Source organism: Mirounga angustirostris, unplaced genomic scaffold, assembly GCF_029215605.1.
Source record: "Mirounga angustirostris isolate CCGP_5_RB_7025 unplaced genomic scaffold, mMirAng1.0.hap1 SCAF_8, whole genome shotgun sequence".
NCBI lineage: Eukaryota > Metazoa > Chordata > Mammalia > Carnivora > Phocidae > Mirounga > Mirounga angustirostris.
The window spans coordinates 143,775,274-143,796,905 of NW_026991716.1; the positions used below are offsets into that span (position 1 = coordinate 143,775,274).

The 21,632-nt window shown below is 51.7% G+C and overlaps 1 protein-coding gene across 1 annotated transcript; it reads right to left on the bottom strand.

Annotated features, from left to right (window-relative positions):
• Positions 1 to 2,303: 2,303 nt before the first annotated feature.
• TTLL2 (tubulin tyrosine ligase like 2) lies at positions 2,304 to 20,809 on the bottom strand. Its single transcript, XM_045865455.3, has 2 exons — positions 18,710 to 20,809; positions 2,304 to 4,054 (listed from the first exon to the last, which is right to left on the bottom strand). Exon 2 carries the CDS (start codon positions 4,034 to 4,036, stop codon positions 2,441 to 2,443), a length of 1,596 nt encoding a protein of 531 aa, XP_045721411.2. The 5' UTR covers positions 4,037 to 4,054; positions 18,710 to 20,809; the 3' UTR covers positions 2,304 to 2,440.
• Between the last annotated feature and the right edge of the window lie 823 nt (positions 20,810 to 21,632).

The window sequence follows — 21,632 nt, forward strand, 5'->3', positions numbered from 1 at the left end:
AGCCCGTGACACCTCAGTGTCAGTGAGCACACTTCTAGTTGCCCCATTCCTTCCAGAAGGTTCTCAGCGTGACTTCCTGTGTCCCCTGCTGTTGGTTTCTTCCAACCTCGAGTCCAGGGGAGATAGAATGCAGTTTGGAAATGAAGTAAGAACCTTCCCCTTCAACTGCAAGGCGCTTCCAGCTCCCTGGGAGATTTCCCAGAGTCAGTGATCCCATTCACGTCCCAGGCTCCTTTACTTACATTCTCCTTGAGCTGCTCCTCTCCTAGTCCTCGGCTTGGAGAGGAGTCTTGGTTCTTTGTGTCCACTCGCATTGTCAGCTACTTTAGCGCCCAGTTTGGAGTATGAGGCAAACCCCACCCCCAAATCCCCAAAGCCAGGAAACCCAACACTCTATTTTTTCTTGGGGTCCCTAGTGGTGCTGCCTTCTTTCTCCCCTCTGTGACTCCTCACGCTTGTCTATTTGTACGCGCCAACGCGTTCAGTTGTACTGAGTGAAGGTATGAGGAAATGTACGCCTATTCCATTTTCCCAGAAGTGAAAGTCCAAGGATTTTTTTGAAGAACTACCACATCTCCCGGAGAATTCTCTGGACTCTGTAGTTTTGACCTTCCTACCTCAGCAAGACTGCATTCATGTTTTCCCTCCATGTCCCTTACACAACTGTGCACCTGCGTGCAAATTCTACGCACAGTTTCCTGGTGCGTTTGAGGTTTATCTTACTCCACTATGGTTTTTGTTTAATTGGCCCACATTTTGCCATTTGAGAGATATACTGCCCAGACTTTGCATGTTTTTCCTGACAGACGGCCCAAGGCTATTGCCATAAAACTTCAAATGCTCCAATAAAATCATCTATCCTTAATAGCACACGCTTCACTCCTCTCTGCAACGTTCATCCTCCCAGCTGAGTCATTAAAACCTGGCTCATGATGAAGGAGCGAGTATTTGAAGACACGGAGAGAATGAGAGTTAATCTCTGGTTTTCCAGCAATGCCAGCCTCATGATTTGGTCTTAGAGCGCACCTCAACGTTTGTGGAAAAGAACCTTTCCTTCATTTGCCAAATACTATAAAGTGGAAAACTGATATAAAAGATCAGAACAATCTTGATGCACTTACATTCCCACTCAACTCCTTTAAATCTTTCCTGGAACAAGACTGGGAGCAAATAAAGGGACTTATGCATGAAACCAAGCAATGAACAAAATAGGCATTACAGCCTCGTGTTGAGAGTGCTGGATTTTTTCTCTCCCCCTTTCTTTCTGAACCATTCAGATCAAGCACTAGAATTTCGTTAGCCATTGAGGGGCACCTGCAGGTGCAATCGCAGTACGTAATCATATGCCAGTACTGAGAGCAATCACTTTCTGTGTTCTCTTTCTATGGCCGCATCACCCGCTGTGCTTCCTGCGTCCCCAGTCTATGTTTCATCCTGCCTGTCTTAACTTGGGCTTTAACTTTTTCATTGTGGGAAAAGAAGCATAACATGAAATTTCCCATTAGTGACATTTGGCACATTCATTCATGGTGATGTGCAACCATCACCAGAACATTCTTGTCTTCCAAAAGGAAACCCCCTACCCACTCGCAGTTGCTCTCCAGCCCCCCACCCTGGACCCTGCAAATACCAATCTGCGTTCTGTGTCTATGGATTTGCTGACTCCAGACGTCGGCATGGAATCCTGCAACATGTGGCCTCTTGTGTCTGGCTTTTTTTCACTCAGCATAATGTTTTCAAGTAAATGCTGGAGACTTTGTGTCTTAGGACTCATCAATGCTTTCTTATGAGGCAGGAATGGTAACACAGCTGCATCTGGAAGGTTCTGAGGTCACATGCTGGGATGGTAACCTATCAGTGAGGGGACCAACCCAGAGGGGGCCACCTTTTGAATATGGTTGATGGATGTCCCCAGTGGGAAGCTATGTGGCACCGTGTCTGAGTTAGGGCCCAGGACCTAGGACTGATAAAGTCATTTGGGTATTTTGGGGGGAGGTTTTCAGCAATTGGCTTCACCCTGGATGACTGTTCAATCATTAAGTTGACAAAAATAATTTTGAAAAAAAAATGGTGTGTTAAAAAACAAAAAAGTTAACACTTGGTCTTTTTTTGTGTTGTTCTCACATAAGAGTCCTTAAAAATGTTCTAGTAATCTTTTCTTTTCATGTTTAAATAAGTGCACTGTATAATTGTAATAAAGCATTTCCAAGTGCAGGCAAGAGGCTGGGTGGCATTCTCCCAAGAAATCAGAGCAAATAAACCACTCATATCATATAATTTAATCACCATGTGAATGTGTCCAAATTTGCAGAGTAGTTATATTTACATACGCACCCACATCAGGGGTCCCAATGACGTGGTCGATGTGCTGAATGCAGAGGTCAAGGGCTGAGCTGTTGCTGTCCCTGGCGACGGAATCCCTGGTTTCCCCAAAACTCTTTTACCTTCTTTTTGCTTCCTTTTCTGCCATGTGGGGATGTTGCTTATTCATTAGCTTCTGGAGCTCTTGGATTATTCTTCGGACATTTAATCCATTCCTAGAAGCTCCAAAAGTAGCTTCATTGAAAGGAAAAATGAGCACAAAGTTCCCTGCTTGGAGATCCGGCACCTTGCTGTTGTCCGAGGGGAGGCACGGGGAGATGCTGGTCTTGCCCACGCATGATTGAATGAGTGACATGAATGGAATGAGCGTCTTATGGGTCGAGTGTCTACCCTTTAGCTTTGGCTTGGTTTTGGGGGGTTCTTTTGTTGACAGAAGTAGGTCCTTCTTCCTGCTCGTCATTTCCCTCGGCTGGGAGGCATGTTTATTTTCAGGACATATTTTTATGGCTTTCTTCACAGCAGATTCATCCTTAAATGTCCTACCTGTGAGCTGTAAGAGGGACTCACAGGACAGAGCGCTACAAGCCTTGTTGAGTCTACCCATGTCCAGCTTGGCGAGGGAGACGCTGCGGCTCCCCTTGGCACTGTCACGACATTCCATCCTCTCGTTTCTTAGACCCTGTGAGTAAATCAGCTCAATCGTGTCATGGATAAGCTTCCTCTTCACTGATACGTCCGCCGAACAATCTACGGACAGGGCGGGGCTGAAGTTGACCTCCAGAAGCCACGGTTTCAAGTTGTCATCAATCAAAATGTCAAACCCAAAGAGCTCAAAGCAGTTGGCTGCGAAGGGGACCGAGGGAGCGATGGCGAGCACCGTGAGAATAACCATGTGGTTGATTTTCTGCCACAAAAGCAGGTCATCCATATCCCAACTGCGAAGATAGGAGAAGAATCTGCTGAGGGTCCACTTGCAGCCGTGACCAATCACTTCTTTGATTTTCTCATATGAGACCCCAGATTTATTGATGCTGCTGTTGGTCAAATGGGCATAATTGTTCTGCAGATTACTGAGGTCAAACTTCTCTGTGGCAAACCGCACTAGCCCTTCTTGGTAAATATAAATGGTCAAAGGCTTAAAGCCGGTGACACAAACGTAGATGCGGAGGTCACATTTATATCTGCCCACAAGGAGAGGGTTGCAGATATATTTCTGTACTACATATGTATCATCAAAGATTAAGTCTTTAATGTCACTGAAAATGATGATGCCCCTCCCGCGAGAGAGTTCGGCAGGCTTACAAATCCAGTAGCTGTGCTTGGCGCCCAGCACGTGCTTCTCCCTAAAATATTCGGCCACGAACTTGTTGTAGTCCTTGGGCATGATGAACGTCAGGGGGATGAACTCATACAGGGGCGTGCCATACGTCTTCTTCATCTGCTTCAGGTGTTTGGCCAGATGGTCCTTCCTGGTGAGCTCGGTGGTGCCCGGGTGGTGGTTGAGGTGTTGCCACGGCTTGATGTTGACGTGCTCGGTCATCCGGAAGGAGGAGGTCCTCCAATACAGGTTCCAGTCTTCCACGTTCTGCTCTCCTTCATCGAACTTGTCCCACCCACGCTCCAGCAGGACACTCTGCACCATTTCGGGTGTGCTGTCATCTACGCGAAACACCAGCGGCTTCAGGATGGGCCCCGGAGGTTTGTCCTCTGCCATGAAATACGGTTTTCTTTTCTAAAAATTGATGATCAGAAACGCATTAGCAGGTGGGCAGGGGGGATCGCCATCAAGAGGAGCTTACCCATAAAAGATTCCACATCCTATGGCCAGCCGTTTGGTCTGTGCCTTCCCGCACATCAGACAGTCTCACCAGATACCCACCTCTCTGCTCCCCCTGCAAAAATAGACCCGGGCCTCCCTGTGCAGTCTGTCTCTCCAGACATTACCTGCCTATTTCTCCCTTTTAGAGACATGTTCAAAGTGTTGGCAGTTCACCACCAATACTCTTGAGGGCTACTCTGCCCTAGGGCTGGAGGTGCAGTGAATCCTGTTGGCCTAAACCAGGAACATTCTTTAGAAAAAGCAAATGTCAAGTTGTCTACAGTTAGATGAATTTGGACATGCAAAAGCGTGAAGCGCTGGTGTTAATATGATTAGCAGGGGTCTTACTGGCCTGAGAAGCTTAAGGAGTTTGGATCAGATACCTGCGATGGCCACCAGTAACTCCCCCATATCCCCAGTGGTCAGAGGCTGGGTTCCCTCCAACACATGGTAACTTGCAAGAAAAATAGTTAAGAAAAATCTTAGTTTCTAGAACTTTCACATTCTGTGAAAACAAAGATGACGTGAAGATCGTGCCTTGCAGTTCGCAAAGATACCCAGAAAGTGCGTGTTTGGCATCTTTCTGAAATTCCAAAGAAAGAAAATAAGATAGCTTTTGAGAAAATCAGAACCGATAGTGAGGCATGATGTTTCCTTATGACCTAGGGGGAAAGGGTAATAAAGTCAAAGCCTCGTGGGGGAGATGTTGATATTCCAAAGTCCTAAAACAACATGCTAATCAAAAATTCCAAGTTCAGGCAATTTTGACTTGTTTCTTTGACAATGTCAGTATGTTGGTGCACAGTTTATCATTTAAGGAGGCATACAGAGCTTATTTCGGTGGAAATGCTGCGGTTTGGCAGACTCTGACTGATGCCATGGGAGGAAACTTCGATACTGCGTTTTCAGTGAAGTCGGTCTGGCCAGAGCGAAAGTGGTCAGGAAGGACAGAGGGAGGGACGGAGGTCCAGCTTGCTCACCCACCTTCTTCTCCAGGTTTGAAATTGGGCAGAGTCAAGGAGTGAAGGAGACACCTTGTTCCCAGCGACCTTGTTTCCAGCTGAAGCCAACCGCAGAGTATGGCTGGCCTCTGATCCTGAGGCTGCAAACAGGCTGGGCAGTGGCTCGAGAACCGTGTCCAAAAGAGCTGTGAACAAGCAGCGTCAACAGATGAATGAGCACCTTCTCGGTGCTGTTACTGCTATGACCAGGAGGAGCACGCAGAATTTACAGATCTGGCACGGTGATTAAGAAATTCAATCTTTGCAATTTACAGCAATGTTTTCAAACTATGTTCAACGACATTAACAGGTATTATAGCAGAGAGAGTGTGTGTGTGGGCACTCATGTGTGCGGGGGGGAGGGGAAGAAGATTCAGAGTCAAAATAATCATGGAAGCTGGATGAAACACGGTTGAAAGTGTTTTTTCTCTTTCTAGCTTCAAGAAATATGCCATCTTTCCCAAGCTTATTTGATCATGAAACCCTCTTAAAATTTCTGTTCTATCAGCTACCATTTCACAAAAGCTGTGTGGGAAATATTGAGTAGGACAAACCAAATTGAATGGAACCACCCACCCTCCCAGCCTTGGAAACAAACCTATCAAGAGGAGACAGTGTGGTGTTCTGGCCAGAGCCTTGTTTCGTGGGGGGTCAGCACTCAGTGGCTATAGGAGCCTGGCCTTCTCCCAGCTCTGCAGGTCAGTGGACAAGGACAGACCAGGAAATTCGGCTCTTGAGGATGGTCTGCAAACCTGGGTTTCCTCTCACCACGGAACCAAGAAAGCCAGTCAGTTGTCCTCTTGAGAGGTGAAGAACACGGTCTAATGAGGCTTTGGGTATTTACTAGGGCCGCTTACGCAGCCATTGGCCCTGGATCCTCTTTCAGCTGAGTATCTGTCTTCCTGTTAAAATTTCGTTGAGAAACCAAATGCATCATTACAAATTTTCTCTGCTCAGTAAGAGTTCATCTGGAGAGCTACTTACATTTCTTTCATCCTGCCTCTTTCAGACTTACAGACGCTCACAGCAGCCGATAGTTCTGTCTGACTGAGGAAAGCATGTGGTGGGGGGAGTAGGTGTAGGGATGACAAACAGGTCGGGGACCAATTCGCAAGCCCTCCCTGGGAGGAGAATGTCAGGACTGAGCCTCCGGCAGGAAGAGGCCACCATGGGGGAGAGGACACGAGTGGTGGTGACCGAGTGGGGAGGAGCCAGCCGAGGACCCTTCCTGTGGCAAGGCACGCCATCGGGGCCCACACACGGCATTACGTGGCACACAGCCCAGTCACGCGGCTTTCACCGCCGGTGGACATGAAGGAGGAAGTGCTCACGTTAAGGGGAGTGAAGACGTTCTCGTATCTCCACGTGTGGCAGGGCCGCTTGCCTGTGGGGCAAAGGCCCTGTGCTGGAGGAAACTGGACAAAGCCTCTTCGGCGTGCTCGCAGGTGCTGGCGCCACGCGGCCTGGGCCCCTTTCTGGAGCGGGCAGCCAAGCCGGCAGTCACCCTTGTCTCATCGCGGAACAGACTGTCTTCCTCGTGGGTAAGAGTGAAGTTGTCCATGGAGATTTTCACAATCACCCATTTTCTTCCTTGTTCTAAGCTGAGGGAAAAGAAATCCTCTAGGAAGGAGGAAGGTGACAAGGTGACACCACTCATGGCCACGGCAGGACCAGCCACGGGTAGGCTCTAGCTCCGGGTGTGGCCACGTAGTCCGTGGACATAGAAGGAGCACCTGTGAAATGCACGTGTCTTTCCCCTGTGTTATGGTGTCCAAAGGCTGGCCTCCTGCTGCTGAAGGAGGAGGTGAGGGAGGAGCGGGGGGGGGGGAGCAGAGAGGGGAGGTGAAGGGGGAAGTGAGGGAGGAGGGGAGGGAGAGGGGAGGGAAGAGGGGAGGGAGGAAGAGGGGGAGGAGCAGAGCGGGGAGGTGAAGGGAGAGATGAGGGAGGAACAGAGGGGGGAGCAGAGGGGGGAGCAGATGGGGAGGTGAAGGGGGAAGTGAGGGAGGAGGAGGGGGAGGAGGGGAGGGAGGAGGAGGGGGAGGAGCATCAAAGCCCAGCGAGGGTTAGACGTGCCCCCCGCACGGGGTGACCAGCACCAAGGTTGTCCATGTCAGCGGGGTGGTGGCTGCTTGTGTCCCTGTCCTTCATATGTCTTGTATGATTAAGTGCCACGTGACCTTTTTAGGAGAAGGAGCAAGTGGCCCCAGAGGGTCCGGGCCTGGGTGGTTCTGGACGGAAGCCGGGGGGCCCTGCAGAGGAGCAAGAAACACCCATGAGCACCACTGGGGTGCACGACCTTCGGAGAGCCAAGAGTGGCGGGGCCCCCGGCGGTGGGGCCCGGTCGCGGGCGGGGTCAGGTTGTGTGGGCTGCGGCGAAGCAGCATCAGGTGCCTCTACAGCCGTGAGGGAAGGAGGCTTTGTGTCCAAGTACTGTCCGAGTCTGACCCTTTCTGTGCTGGCCACGAGAAGAACGCTTGTTTACCCCGAGGAGCCAGCCTGCTGGACTCAGAGGCCGGCAGGATGCGGCTGGGACAGAGTCCGCGCCCCCGCGCTCCGGGCGCACCTGCGGCAGGCCTGCTGGGGCTGCCGGCGGCCCGGCCGGTCCAGAGAGCGTGGGGTCTGCGTGTCTGCGCTCCGAAGGGGAGGTCGGGGTGCGGGTCGCCAGGGGGAGTCTCCCCTCTCCAGGGGCTGCAGGCCAGCGTTGGTGCCCCTTAAAATGAGCACTTCCTCCTTTACACCCACTGACGTGGCCATCCGTCCGCCTCACCCACCGAAACAGGAGTTAAACCTCAGGGCTGCTTTTTAATCCCTGTTCCCGCATTGGGTGCCCTGTTGGAATAAATGAATGAACCAGCAGACCAGTGTGGGGTTGGGGCAGGGGAGAACATGGGGGTTACATTTTTTCCTGTACATTAGAGGAATACAAAATGTCATACATTTTTCCTTCATTTCAGCCGCAGGTAAGTAACACTGAGTACAGATAGACATAGGATTCCTACTCCATTGCTCATTTCTGCCCAAGATTTCCTCTCCTTTTTTATCACATTATAACATCTCATTTATCTAGGTCAGAAGCCAAGAGGTTTATGGCTAATTTAAGCTTCTCAGTCTTGAACCCAAAATTCAGTGGAAAACTCTATTCCCAATTAAAATAGACATCACCAAACCTGACATTGTACCGAATAAGCACTAGACCTTTCCACCTTTTCTCCAAGTGCTTAAATCCGTAACTGTATGTTTATTTGGGTGTTTGGACTTGTAAGACCATGACACGTAAGCTGTACTGGAGGAAAATTGAAATGACCGCTATTGCACGGAAATTAATTAAAGATAAAATAACTTCTATAATTAAGGCAGTGCTGGGTATTTTATTTGCACAGAGCCCAGGCTATTTTGCAGAGGCATCAATTTATATTAATTGATGTCTATAATAAACAATTAAAATGTTAACTTGCGCTGTACTAAGATTTAAAAGGCAAAGTAATGTGTTACGCCATGTATCATATGCAAACACACATGCGTGACATGAAAATAGAATATGACATGTTAATTATTTTAAAATATGTGCCACTCATCCAGGACGGAAGCGGAGGTCCTGGTCAACCTAACGGCTGTGGTTCTAAAGCAGAACGTAGCTGGAGCTCCCGTTGGAAGAGCTCTCGGGGACCACGGACTTTATCCTGAAAAGAGGCCGTTAAACATTCTCTTCCAGCTTGAAAACACTTTATTTGGAGTACAGTTCTCAGCCTCCCTGGGCAGTCACGCGGATGTATCACGATTGGCCCAGAAATGTGTCCAAGTAATAGTAATTACTAATAATATGTACTCTCCACCAGTGCACTGCAAAGAAATTATTATCTCTACACAGCCATGTAGACAGAGTCGTGATCTCCCACCTGCATTTCCACGTGCTCTCTCCGTGGGATGCACGTGGCAGGTGCACGGCCACAGACCTGAAGACACTGGAAACAGCCCGTCCGCCAATGAGGCTTGAAGGATGAAGAGTCCCCGTGAGGCATTCCAAGCTAAGGTCAGCCTCCACATAAAAACTTCCAGAAGGAGACCAGAACGCACTGAGCTCCTCCCCGAAGGGAGGGGCATACCCCGGCCCGCAGGACGAAGGCCATGTGCTTTCACCTCCGTCAGGAGAGGGATGGGCTGTGACTGGGAATGTTGCCGGAACATTCCCAGGCTCAAAGGCCTCGTCTGGAGGAGAACACACCACACCTGGGACAGAATGACCATCTGACACCGTGTGAAGCAGGAGCAAGTAAAGGCCCAGAGAAGCTGGGGGACGCGCAGCCGGAGACCCACGTCTCAGGGCAGGCCACGCTCTCGTGTCTTCCTTGGCTGGGACTCGGCCGATGTCATACTCAGCTTCGGAATAGCTGTAGCCTGATGCTGAGAAGCTGCACCCAAAAGTCTGTTTGGGTCGTTACTACAATCACGGGGCTTAATGATCTCTTAGAGCCTGGTCAGCCCCGGTCACGCTCTGTCCCGGCACACTCTTTCCCTCGCCGTGAGGATACCCCCCGGGCACGCGGGGCCCCGTTGCCATCGCTGGGGGCCCACTGCTTCTCCTGGAAGACTGATTCCTGAGTGGGAATTCTCTGGGAGGGCCTAGCTCCCAGCGTCCCAGCCCTGAGGACCGCTAGATCTCACACTCTCTCCTTTCCAGCCTGGGACCCCTAGAGAGAATCGGGCACCCGGGCGCCCATTCTCTCTATGCACACCTCCTTTTCAGCTCATCCACTCCTGTGGGACGAACAACCCCAGGCCACTTCTGTGCGAACTGGTTTCCAGCTAGTGTTAAACGACGCGACCGAGTGCCACAAATGTCTGTTGTCATTGGACTGAGACAGGAAATATTTGGGGGTCAAGGAGAGGGATCCTCCTTGGATGACCCTGAAACCAGACACTGCAAGAGCAAACACAGATTCCACCCATGCAGAGAACCCGTTTCTTAAAGAACCTCAGTCCATGGGTTCCTCAGTGGTTCTGTTTACATCGTACATGTACAGATGAAAGGAATAAAACCACACGTATTCCTGTAAAAAGGTCTCTGCTTTCAGAACCTCAACCATTAATTTCAAAAGCATCTGCCCTGCCTTCATTGGAATTACTGGGGATTTGCTATATGCAGCCTCGATGTTCATGTGTCCCACGTGGAAACATGGTTTCGTTAACTTGTTTCGCTGTGCAGTCTTGTCTTCAGCCCTACCGCAAATATGTAAGAACACACGCCGTCCTACTGCGCACACAACGGACACATCACACCGCTCATGTGCTGTTCACACATGCAAAGCACTCTGTTCATATTAGCTAGGGACAGGCCGTGGCTGTGGGGTCCTGTGTAGTTCTAGGGGGCGAAGCCAGGTGCTGGAGGAGGGACCGTCCCCTGCAACCTTTTTTTTTTGGGTGGGGGGAAATGCGTTGTTATTAAATTCAGAACAATTTTTAATTATTCTAAATCAGTGCCCATGTACTATTTTTTGCATTGATGATAGGTTCTGTTTTATCGCTAAAGCCATCAGTTCCCCGAGGGAAAAGGCCACATCCCATAACGCCTTACCCCAGACCCCTGAGCCGCACATCCATCTGCAGGAAGCACCAATGGAACAGAACTGACTTAAAGTGAAAATGTCCATCTTCCCGGGACTTGCGGAGCTGAATTTGCCCCTTTGCAAACTGCATATAAGAAGGTGGTGGTTTTCTCTTTTTTTGTTTTGCCTACTGGAAAGCCTTCAAAATGTCCTGTCTACGTCTGAAGGCCACACTTCCTAGCGTGGCATTCAAGGCCTTCCCATGAGTCCTCAGCCTCTGTTCAGTGGAACACACCTCCCGGCCCGACTTCCAGCTCGGCACGTGAGGGTTGTGAGCCCGGTGTCCGGCACCAGGCCCTCGCTGTGGCCTCCGTGCATCCCTACTTCATGCGCCCCCTCACCCCCCTCCTCTGGGGTCCACACCCTTCACACTCACCTTAGGGAAAACCATCCCCCCCTACGCTGCAGTACCAGGCAGCGTCCTGCTCTGCCCTGAAGCCGTGGCATCCGTCAGCTCTTGGAAAACACAGGCTGCTTGGGATGTTCAGCTTGACCGCCCCCTCTCACCATGGGGTGCCGCTGAGTTCCCTCCTTCGCCCACTTGTCACAGAATGTGCTTACCCTGTCTGTCCTCTTGCTGCAGATGTGCACACAGTAGGCACTCTATGTATTTTCTGGACGGTTGAAGCAATGCAGCCCAGCTAGGGACGGAGGGCTTTTCCTCCTGAGTCATACGAAGTCTGGAGCACAGGGGCCCCGCTGGTCAGAACGCACACTGGCCGTTCCTGGCAGCCCGGCCCCCTGAGCTCTCTGGGAGGAGTAGGTCCTGGGATGGAGGCACACACTGGGGCCCCCTCCAGTGCTGGGTGTGACTTGCATGCACTTGTCCCTGAGCCCGGCTTGGGGTGAATGATTCCAAGGGGGTCTGTGGTCCGCCTTTAGCCGCTGCAGAGCCCAGTTGAAGGGGCAGAACTGGAAGGACCCATGCTGGTCACTCAGTGATGCAAACCTGCTCTCCTCACAAAGGGGGGCACACATCATCTCAGGGGCAGGGGCTGAGGGCTTCAGAAGCCCTTCGGATATGGACCCAGGCTTCATTTGCATCTCCTCCATCTTCCTCCCGAGGATCTTCTGCCTTCTGTGGGGACTACATTCAGCCCAGGGCTCCGTGGCCCCTGTCAGCTGCAGACCAGAGTTCGCAGAGGGGCTCGGGGCGTATGACAGACGAACAAGAAGAGGCGGGTGAGCTCCTCTGTGGGGCTACCTGGGATCTCCTTGTGCTTTTCCCTGGTGGGATCTCAAAACAGATCATTTCCACATAAAAACAGTTGAGTTTGCAAAATGAATCTTTGTTTCTTTAAGCCAAGTTTATACCTGAGCCCCCAGTCGGCACCATCCTTCCTGCGAGGCTGTGCCCTTCCCCGACGCCCTCGTTCTGTCCCCCGGGGCCTGCGCACCACACCTGTGGACTTTGGGACACCAAAGAAGATCCGCCCAGCATTTCAAGGCGAGGTACCTCGCTGTAGGATCTTTGTACTCGGCTCACCCAGGCTCCGGCGTCTTATTACTCTGTTGATTAATGTTTGATGTTTCGATGCCAAGTATTTAATTACAGACACTCTTACACCCTTGCAGGACCAATAAATTCCTTCACGTGATATAAGAAACTGCACAACAGAACAGCCAGAGATGTGTCAGGCGAAGGGAAACGCTGCAGATTTCCTAATTAGCAAACCAAGAATAAAAGTAATTTATTGTCTGTAGCCTACAAGGCATTTTTACTTTCTGGTTTGACATGTTCATTCGTAGTTAATTACCTACTGTTACCTGCAACCATACGTGCCGGTAAATAACGTTAAGAACAGAGTAACGGAGTCCTTCCCCCAGCTGTCTTCACGAGCATCAGATGACGGGGGGTTTGGCCATGGTTTTGAGAGATGCACAGAGACAGGGTAACTCTGAGAAAGGGGGGCAGGCTGTCAAGATCTAAGGACATTCTAAGGGCACACTTCCCAGATGGAACGTGTTGACTTCATCCAAAATGAGCATTCTTTCCCACATTTCTTTCACTGGGTGGTTCCTCTGAATGTCTCAGTGGGCTCAGTTCTCCCTTGGCTCATGTTCCCTGTGGGTCCCGTCCCCCTCAGACACGGAAAGGCTTAGGGAAGGCTGGGTGCCTCCTAGTGGTTGACCACACAGACCCTGGAGCTTGGGCTCAGACGATGGAGCCAGAGGTCCACTCACGCGCTCGGCCGCGCCTCTCCAGAACCACTTACTCCTCTACTCCAGGCTGGAGCCAACAGCTTTGTGGTTTGGCGATCCGTGGCTCTGGGGCCTCATGAGTGTCCGTGTAATCTCACCTTCAAGTGCGAATGCTCCTTGTCCAGGACACATTTACCTCCTCTGGTAGGATCCAGAGGAAGTTGGGCTCATTATGATGTTTAAATCTAGAACTTTGGAGGAGTCCAAGGAAACACTGAACCAATAGGTAGAATTTTCACTTTTTTAAAATACCTCGGTCCTACCCACCAAATGAGCGCCAAAACTCATACCCCAGGTGGTTGATAGAAAAAGAATCCCCTCTACCATCTGCTGAGCCCAAGGGAGAGCGATGTGAAAAACAGCACGATCTACAGGGACCTGGAAATCTTTTCTGCCCCTGAAGATCTTTCCAACCAGTGACCAAGCTCTTGACACTTTCCAGTTAAGATTCACTGAAAACTATACCAAGCATAGCACCTGGTTCACTGGAAGGAGGGTGAATGTTTATTGAGAATGAATTTTTATTTATTACCAGGATCACTTCAGTACTTCTTGAAGGACATTTACAAACATAATACTTTTACAATAAAAGCATAATCAAGAGAGAAGTACAAATAATTAAGAACAACAAAAAAATCTATGGTTTTGGAAGTTGTTGCCCTTAGAGGAAGCCATAGACTGGGTCCCCATGGGGCTCCACTCAGGTGTTTTGTTTCCTGGTCTGGGGGTTGGTTATATGGATGTATTCAGTTTGTGAAATTTTATCAAACTGTACTTGTACAATTATACATTTCCTGTCTTTATTTTACAATTCAATAGAAAGCTCCAAAAAATTAAGCGCATATATCTCAGTTGAAGAATAGCATCTGGAGTTACTCTCATCAGCTACCCTTTTAGTAGAAAAATGACCAGGAGTTAAGAAATCAAGTTCTGTCCCAATTCTTCAACTAACCATCTCCGTGACATTAATCTTACTGACTGTTCTTGCTTCTCTCATCATGATCACGTAAGGAATCTGAACTAGAATAATCTTAATGCCCAACATTTCAGCTGTGTAATGATCCTCGACCCGCACCTCAGGCTCCAGCCACTGCCTCTTTTCCAGAGAAACCCTCCGCGAAGGGCTGGAAATCCTCCCTGAATCCACTTCTCTCCTCTTTTGAGATACTTGGCCCAGGTCTTCATCCCCAAGACACCACTGAGCTGCTCTGGCCACAGACACAGGGGACCTCATTGTGCCAAATCGGGGATCCGTTCCCCACCGTCCTCTGACCACACACCCCAGCGGCCGACACCAGAGCTGACCCATCTCTGGGACACGGTCACTAACTGGGCTCTGCCGTGTCACTCTCTCGGGGTGCTCCTTTGTCCCACTGGTCACTTTCTTCCAGGCTCCTCCTGGTTGCCCTGACCTGTAAGACTAGAAGGTGCAGGGATTCAGACCACAGGGCTTTGCTTTCGCCAGGCCCACCCACAGGGCTGGTCTCCTTCCACGCCATGACCTTGATATACTCTCTATGGTGCTGACGTCCCAGTTTCTCTCCCTCCCTACAGATTCCAGCCTCCAACGTCTCACACACTCCACCCCAGGCTCCTGATTGCTGTCCCATGAACCCGCTCCTCTGCCAACCTCCCCAGTCTAGGAAAGTGGCCACTCAACTCTTCCAAACTTCTGGAGTTTTCTGTGGCTCAGCTCCTCTGCCTTAGCACGTCTCCTAGACTCTGCCTTGCAAGCCCATCCTCAGTCTGAGCCCTTCACACCCTTTCCACTCCCTGCCCCTGGGTCCGCCCTGGTACCAGCCACAGTCCTTTCTTGCTCGAACGATTCAACAGCTTCTCGGTTCAATGGCTTGTAAGTCTCTGTCTTACTCCTGCACTGACTAGTCGTCTTTGCAGCAGCCAGAGGGAGCCTTTGAAAACTAAGGCATATCATGTCACTCCTGTCTCTTGTGGGTTCTGTACTGGGGTGCATAGGTCCCCTGGAAATTCATGTCCTTCCCAGAACATTCTGAGGTCATTTCAGGGGTAGTTGAGACGAGGTCAGGCTGGATAGGGTGGGCTCTCACTCAGTATGCATGGGGTCCTCATCAGAAAGGAGAAAAGACGCAAAGACAGACAGACACAGACAACACAGACTCATGGAAGCCCGCCACGTGATGCATCCACGGGCCATGGGACACCCAGGACAGCAGGCAACACCAGGAACCGGAAGAGCAGGAAGGATTTTCCAGTACAGGCTTTTGGGGGGAGAGCGGCCGTGCCCACACCTTGATTTTGGACTCCCAGCCTGTAGACTGGGAAAGAATCAATTCCCACTGTGGTAGCCACTCACATTTAGTTTTGTGTGCTTTATGGCTCAGAATAAAGTCCAGAGTCTTACCTGGCCCATAGGCCCTCCGTGATCTGCTCTGCTTTCTGGCCTTGAGTCTGGCCTTTCCTCCCCACACACCCGTCTGGCCCCCGGGCTGCCGCGGGCTCTTGGCGGCTCCCCGTGCCTAACTGGGCTGTGTTCCGCTGGGCACCTGCGGTTTCCCTCCTCATAGCACCTGTCAGAGAAGCGGGACCCTTCCACCGACACAGAGGAGCGACTTCCCTCCACGGCTGCACCAGCGTCACTCCTGACGCCCGTCCTACTGCCCTGCTCCTCAGACAGACTTTCACCCAATGACCTATTGTACGTTCTCGGCTTAGAGCAAATCTCTTGAGAAGGGAGGCTTGCTGTTAGGGTCCCTGCTGTAGGGAGCATGCGCAGAGCAACTTTGGGCACTTAACAAGCACTTGCTGAGCGCATGAGTGAACACCTTCTCGTTTGCTTACTGGACAATTTCCTCGTGTGGCAAGAGTTGTTCCAGGCAAACTGGGCCTGCTTGGGGTTTGTTGGGGTCGAGAATGGAGGCTGCACAGATCAGGTGAAGTCTCGCGCAGTATTTGCTGGGACAGCAGAAATCAGGGTTGTCATCTCTAGAAGCGTGTGGAGTGGAGGTGGCGGGGACGCCAGGCAGGAGGTCAGCGAGGGGCAGAGGGACAGAGCAATGGGGAGCATTTGGCTGGTGCTAGCAGAGGTTCTCATAGAATGAGATCCATGGCCCTATAGTGAACGCAGATCCGCTTTTATTTAAGGGCATCCCACTCACACTGGCCTCAGAATTTCGTCCATGGGCTCTGCGGCTCGCTGCGGGTGTGGACAGGTCCCAGCACCCCTGCAGTTTGTCCCCGGGAACCCATGTGGGTCTCCGCTGGGTCTCTGAGCCCCTGCAGGGTGGTGATGGCTGGAGCGGAAGAAGCTCGTGCCCCCGGTGGCCAGAGGCTGGAAGGAAAGAGCCCCTCTGTAATACGAATGCCTCGGACTTCAGGAAAACATCTGGGGGACACGCAGAGGCAGCTCTGCTCCACGGTTTGAATTCCTAGCTAAAGCGCTGTACCTTCCAGAGCAGCCTGGCGGGAAGCTTCCTGCTGTTTTGCTGTGTTTCTGTAAGGAAGTCGGGGGCGGAGGGGGGGGGTGGCAGGCGAAGGGGCATCACATGGAGTCAGGTTTCGGTTCTCTGTGAGAGAAGTAACCAGCAAGGCACCGTCCACGGGAAGGCGGGTAGCACTCCAGAGAGGGGTCGGAGCGGGCTCGGAGGGCCAGGCGAAACAGGTGAGCAGGGGTCACCCTCCAGGGACGGGATGACAGGCCCCTCTCTGCCCACACGGCTGGGAAGGCGGCGGTGGCCTCCCCTGCCCGCCAGGGGGCACTGTGTGGCCGCCGTGCTCCCCTGCTCCTGCCCAGGAAGGGGGAGCCCCGCGGTGGGGTCAGAAGGTGGAGGACCTGGGGTTCCACACACTGGGCTCTCTGGCGCTCACCGGGCAGTGCGTTCTCATCCCACATGGGTGGGAGGGAAGAACAAACAGGGAAGGGAGCGAGGCAAAGGGCCTGATTGCCAGACTCAGGTACTCTCCAGCTGTGTCATCAGCCCACCTTCCTGCCCTCACGCAGGGAGGGGACAGGTCGTCTTAGGTGCCAGCATGGAAGAGAGGACAGAAGGCGCTGGGAACGCGTTGAGAGGGCACCTGAGGCAGGCAGGCTGCTGCCTGCAGGGAGCAGGGCCATTTTATAGGATCTCCCCAAAGAAGGGACCTCTCAGCTGAATTCTGAGCACTCCGTTAGCCAGACAGAGGAGGACAGGAATTTTCGTAAAGCTAGCGATAACTGCGACGTCGCAGAGATGAGAGAGGCATTTATGTTGCTCTTTGGGGAAAGGACAGGGGTGGGGGGCCAGGGTGAGGTGGGACAAGCTATGGGGAGCCCTGTACACCAGGTGAGGGCGTTGGGACTTCATCCTGAAAGAGGACAGTCATTGCTGGTGGATGGGGAGGGACAGCCGTGTGTCATCTTTACACTCTGAGGGACGGTCGGTCGGGTCACCCGCCAACAGAGGCCACAGGGAGAGACGGGGCTTAGAAGATTCCCAAATAGCAGGTGACCCAAACAGGGCTGGTGACTGATGGGGGGTGACAGCTGGGGTGCAGAGGCGTCCGGGAAGAGCCTCCAGCAGTGGGCCTGATGCCTGTGGGTAGCTCTTCAGGGGAGGGGGACCAGAGCAGCAGGGTGGTCACTGGATGGGCTGGACATTGGGATGCCCACCTGCCTGCAGGAGCGGGGGACACAGGTCATGTGGCCCGGGGAGGGAGGGGCTTCTGGGAGAAGTCTGGAGTTGGGCCAGTGGAGGTGCACGGAAGTGAGCCTGGAAAGGGTCTCAGGAGGAAGAAGCCTCTCTGGCTTTGATTTGGATGTGAAGCTGGAAGTGGGTGTCAAATACCTTATACTCACTCAGCTCTCATTTGATGGTACCATGTGTCTTCTCTCTGGCCGGTGTCATGCCCTGAATAGGAAGCCCAGGCTGGAGCAGACCCTCACCAGCCAGAGTTAGGGTTAGGGTTAGGGTTAGGGCTGGACCTCTGAAGGCCCTTGGCCCCAGCTCTGGAGTAGAAGCTTCTGGTCTCCTGCAGGGTAAAGCAGAGAGTGACCAGGCCCTCACTGAGTGCAGCCCCCTTCTCCGGCCTCCTAGCCCTCCTCGCCCCACCTGTTCACAGAACCCCATTCCCACTGCACGCCCTCTGCCTCTGTCAGGGGTCCCGGATGTCATACTGCCCTAAAACACACACAGACTTCTGTTGGACTGTGCTTGCCTGCATTCTTTGCTGAACATCCCTTTATGTTTTAGGATCCAGAAAATGATTCTCTTTGAAAACACTGACAAGGCTCCTTTCATCCAATAATGATGATTATATAATCTGTGGTTGTTTTTATTGCCTTGGCTGCCTGTGGACTTGGGCTCATTTTAGCAAATTAGAGGGACTCTCTAGATTTCTGACCACATTTCTCTTTATTAGGTGCTTTTTAACTTTGTTATTTCTACATTTAGCATTTTCTTTCAGATATATCTCCAATTTTCAGGAAGTTTTTTATGATATATTGTGACATACATCCCTACATTATGGATTTTTTAAATCTTGCCCCTTTTAATTACTCTAAGCAAGTAACACAAGTATGCATTTATTGCTGAGGCCTGGGAGTTGGGCCAAGAGAGTTGGGATTGTTGGATCAAGTCCTAGGCTGCTTGGGAAGCCCTGTACTTTAACCTTCATCCAGGGGTGGGACACCCCATCATACACAGCACTTTGCAGACGTCACAACAACACTTTGTCTTAATGATTCCTTACGAAATGCCAAGATTCTCACTGTAGAAAAGGAGCACTAAGAGCAAGATGAAATCACTTACTTTCTGCTACAATCCAATACTGGTGTGACCTCGGGCGCTGGCCATTCATCCTTCACCCGCTGACCAGGCAGAGACCAGAGCGGGGCGGGGGGGGTGACTCTCTGTCCGGGCCCCGCATCGGGGTTCTTGGGCACATTCTCAAACTCTTCTCACCAAGAAGTTCGAAGCAGGAAGAGGAGAGAGAAGGCCCTTGTGCCGTAGGCGATCTTCCAGGGAGAGCTGGGGACGCAGCCGAGTGGCTGGCTGGGCAGATGGGAAGGTGCTATCTGCCGGGAACCTCCGCTGGCACCAGCCAAATGTTCCCCAAGCAGCCGCCGCCCGTGTCTGCATCAGGCTGACCTGCAGGCCTCCCGTCCCTCGAGGAGGCCTGGGCTCTGGGCAGCCCTGGCATCAGGCACACTTTCCCATGAGCATCAACAGGAGCAGACAGGATCATGTGCTCAGCGATCTGATCAGAACTCTGGCGAACACTCAGCATCGAGTGAAATCATCCACGGCAGCAAAATCCCTGCCGTGGGGACACTCGGAGACTCTGCGCTGTTGCTCGCAGTCCTCACCAAGCTGGCCTTTGCTCTCGGTGTTGGGACAAGGGTGGTCTTTGGGCCTGAAGTTTGAAACCAGGCTCCTCTGCCCACATTCTCATCTTCGAGGGTCTAACGGATCAGGGAGACCCTCCGGGCAGGGAGGGGCCGAGCACCCCTAGCACCAGGACAGAGAGTCCAGCTTCTGCCCTTTAAGCCAGGTCAGCCTATCCCCTCCCTCAGACACTCGACAGCAGGCGGCCTCTGGGTCAGGAAACCACAAGGTCCCAGTCACAGAGGACACATCCCCAGCCTTGCAAAAAAAATCTTTAAAAAAATAAAACAAAATAAATAAGATAAAATAACATAAAATATCAGGACAGCTTGCGTCCCCTCTGTGTCTGGGCTCTGACGCCGGACATGGGCTTGGACTGGTGGCCCTAGTGTTCTCTGCAGCGCTTTGCCTGTACTTCCTGGACCTACTCTCAGCCTGTGGGTCCTTTTCCGTGGACCTTTGGCTCAAGGCGCACTCCTCAGTGCCATCTATGCCTCAGCAGACTCCTAGCGGGGTCAGGAGAATCCGGCCCGTTATCTCTAGGACAATCTTCAAGGGCCTCTCTGGAAGGTATGAGGTATTCTTAAGTAAGTGAAGGTGTCTCACTTACAAAGGCTCTGAGCTGAGAGAGTAACCAAAGGTCAGTTGCAAATCAGCCTGTCTTATCCTGATTTGCATCCAGGAGCTGCACATCCTTTATGTCCGGAATCCTAAACCTCCAAGTTGGAGGGACCATGCTTGTCATCTACCCCTCGTGGAAGGCCTTCTATACAAATACCTTTGAGTTTTTGTGAAATAACCGAAACTCCGTGTTGGGAGATGGTCAAGAGTTCTCACAGACAAATGTGACGCAAAAGGGAAAACAACATCACGAGATTCAGAGAATATGAAGACTCAGTTTTGCTGAGACCATGGAGGGCTTCGAGAAGTCATGGGAGGCAGGATGGGAGGGCAGAAATGATTCGGATGGAGACACAAGGGGAGGCCCGGCCCCTCCCTGCAGAAGCAGAAGAGATATGAGGAGGATGCGAGGTGGGCAGAGGGTCCACAGAGGCCGTGGAGGAGCAAGTGAGCCAGCCGGAGGGGAACCACAGGACCAGGCTAACGGACTCAACTCATATTGACTGCGGGAGCAGGTGAGGGAGGCAGGGTTTGTCTGGAATTTCATGGAGAGACCAAGGAATGGGTGAATAGTTCTTTGAATTATTGATGGATTTTCTTCACTCAACAAACATTCACTAAGTGCCTGCTGGTATTGTATCCCAGACATGGCAGAGCTCAAGGTTCAGTTGAGGGAGATGCTCATACAAAAACTAAATACAACAGAATATAAGTTGCGTAGGCTTGTGAGGACAGTCACATAAGCTGGGTGCATTGGTGTGGAGGGGCAGGAAGGTTCTCAAGGTCGAGGAAGCGTGTGAGCAAAGGTCTGGAGCAGAGTGTCCTGGAGAGGAGCCTGGCAGCCTCCTGTGCGCCCTGGGACTGGAGACACTTGCCTCGTTGAAGAGGGGGGCACGAAAAGGTTTTAGGGAGATGATAGGACTTTGTTAAACGCCCAGAAGAATGCTGGGCTGGGGTGGAGGCTGGGGCCAGAGGGGGGCTGCCCACTGGGAAGCAGGAGGTGTGGGAATGTGCAGAAGGGCCACCTTCTTGGGACACGGATGGAGCAGCCTTGGTGAAGGGCAGGGACCAAGGAGGAAAGATGGCACCTCAGGGTGAAGGGGGAAAAGGGACACCCCAGGGCTTCCGTCAGAGGCGCCAGAGGGTGCTGAGCTCCAGGGAGAAGGAAGACGTCTCAGAAGGAGGCAGAAGCCAGCATTAGCAGGGGTGACAGATGACGAGGATGGGAATAGACTATTGGTGGACGTGGGTCCTGATCAGAATGTGTACGTGTAACAGGTAACAAATCTGCCCACAGTCCAGGTTTATCTTGTTGTTAGCCTTACGCATTGTAGTCGCAGGCATGCTAACTCACTTATGTGATGACCGTGGTGTGTGTGAGCTAGGTGAGTATTTAGAATAAAAGTATCTGCATGGGAGATACGACCATCATATAGTTGCATTTATTTAGAAACTCATAGTCTGTAAACTTCAAGGGACATAAACTCTCATCTGCTTTGTCACTCACTGACTCTGAGAGGGAGTCAGCTGACTTGCTTGGATGTCAGTTTACCCATTTGTAAAATCAGAGTGTCCGACTCATTATTTTCACAAACAACAACAACAGTGAGTACAACAACAGGTGGGAGCTCTTGGTTCTACCTAAGCAAGTTGCCGTTGGCTGATGATGCACTCAACTTTCTTCTTTGTGTCCGACATTAATGGATTCCTTCATGCATACTCTCCA

Coding starts and splice junctions, on each gene's coding strand:
- TTLL2 (XM_045865455.3), bottom strand. CDS start 4,036: ATGGCAGAGGACAAACCTCCGGGGCCCATCCTGAAGCCGCTGGTGTTT.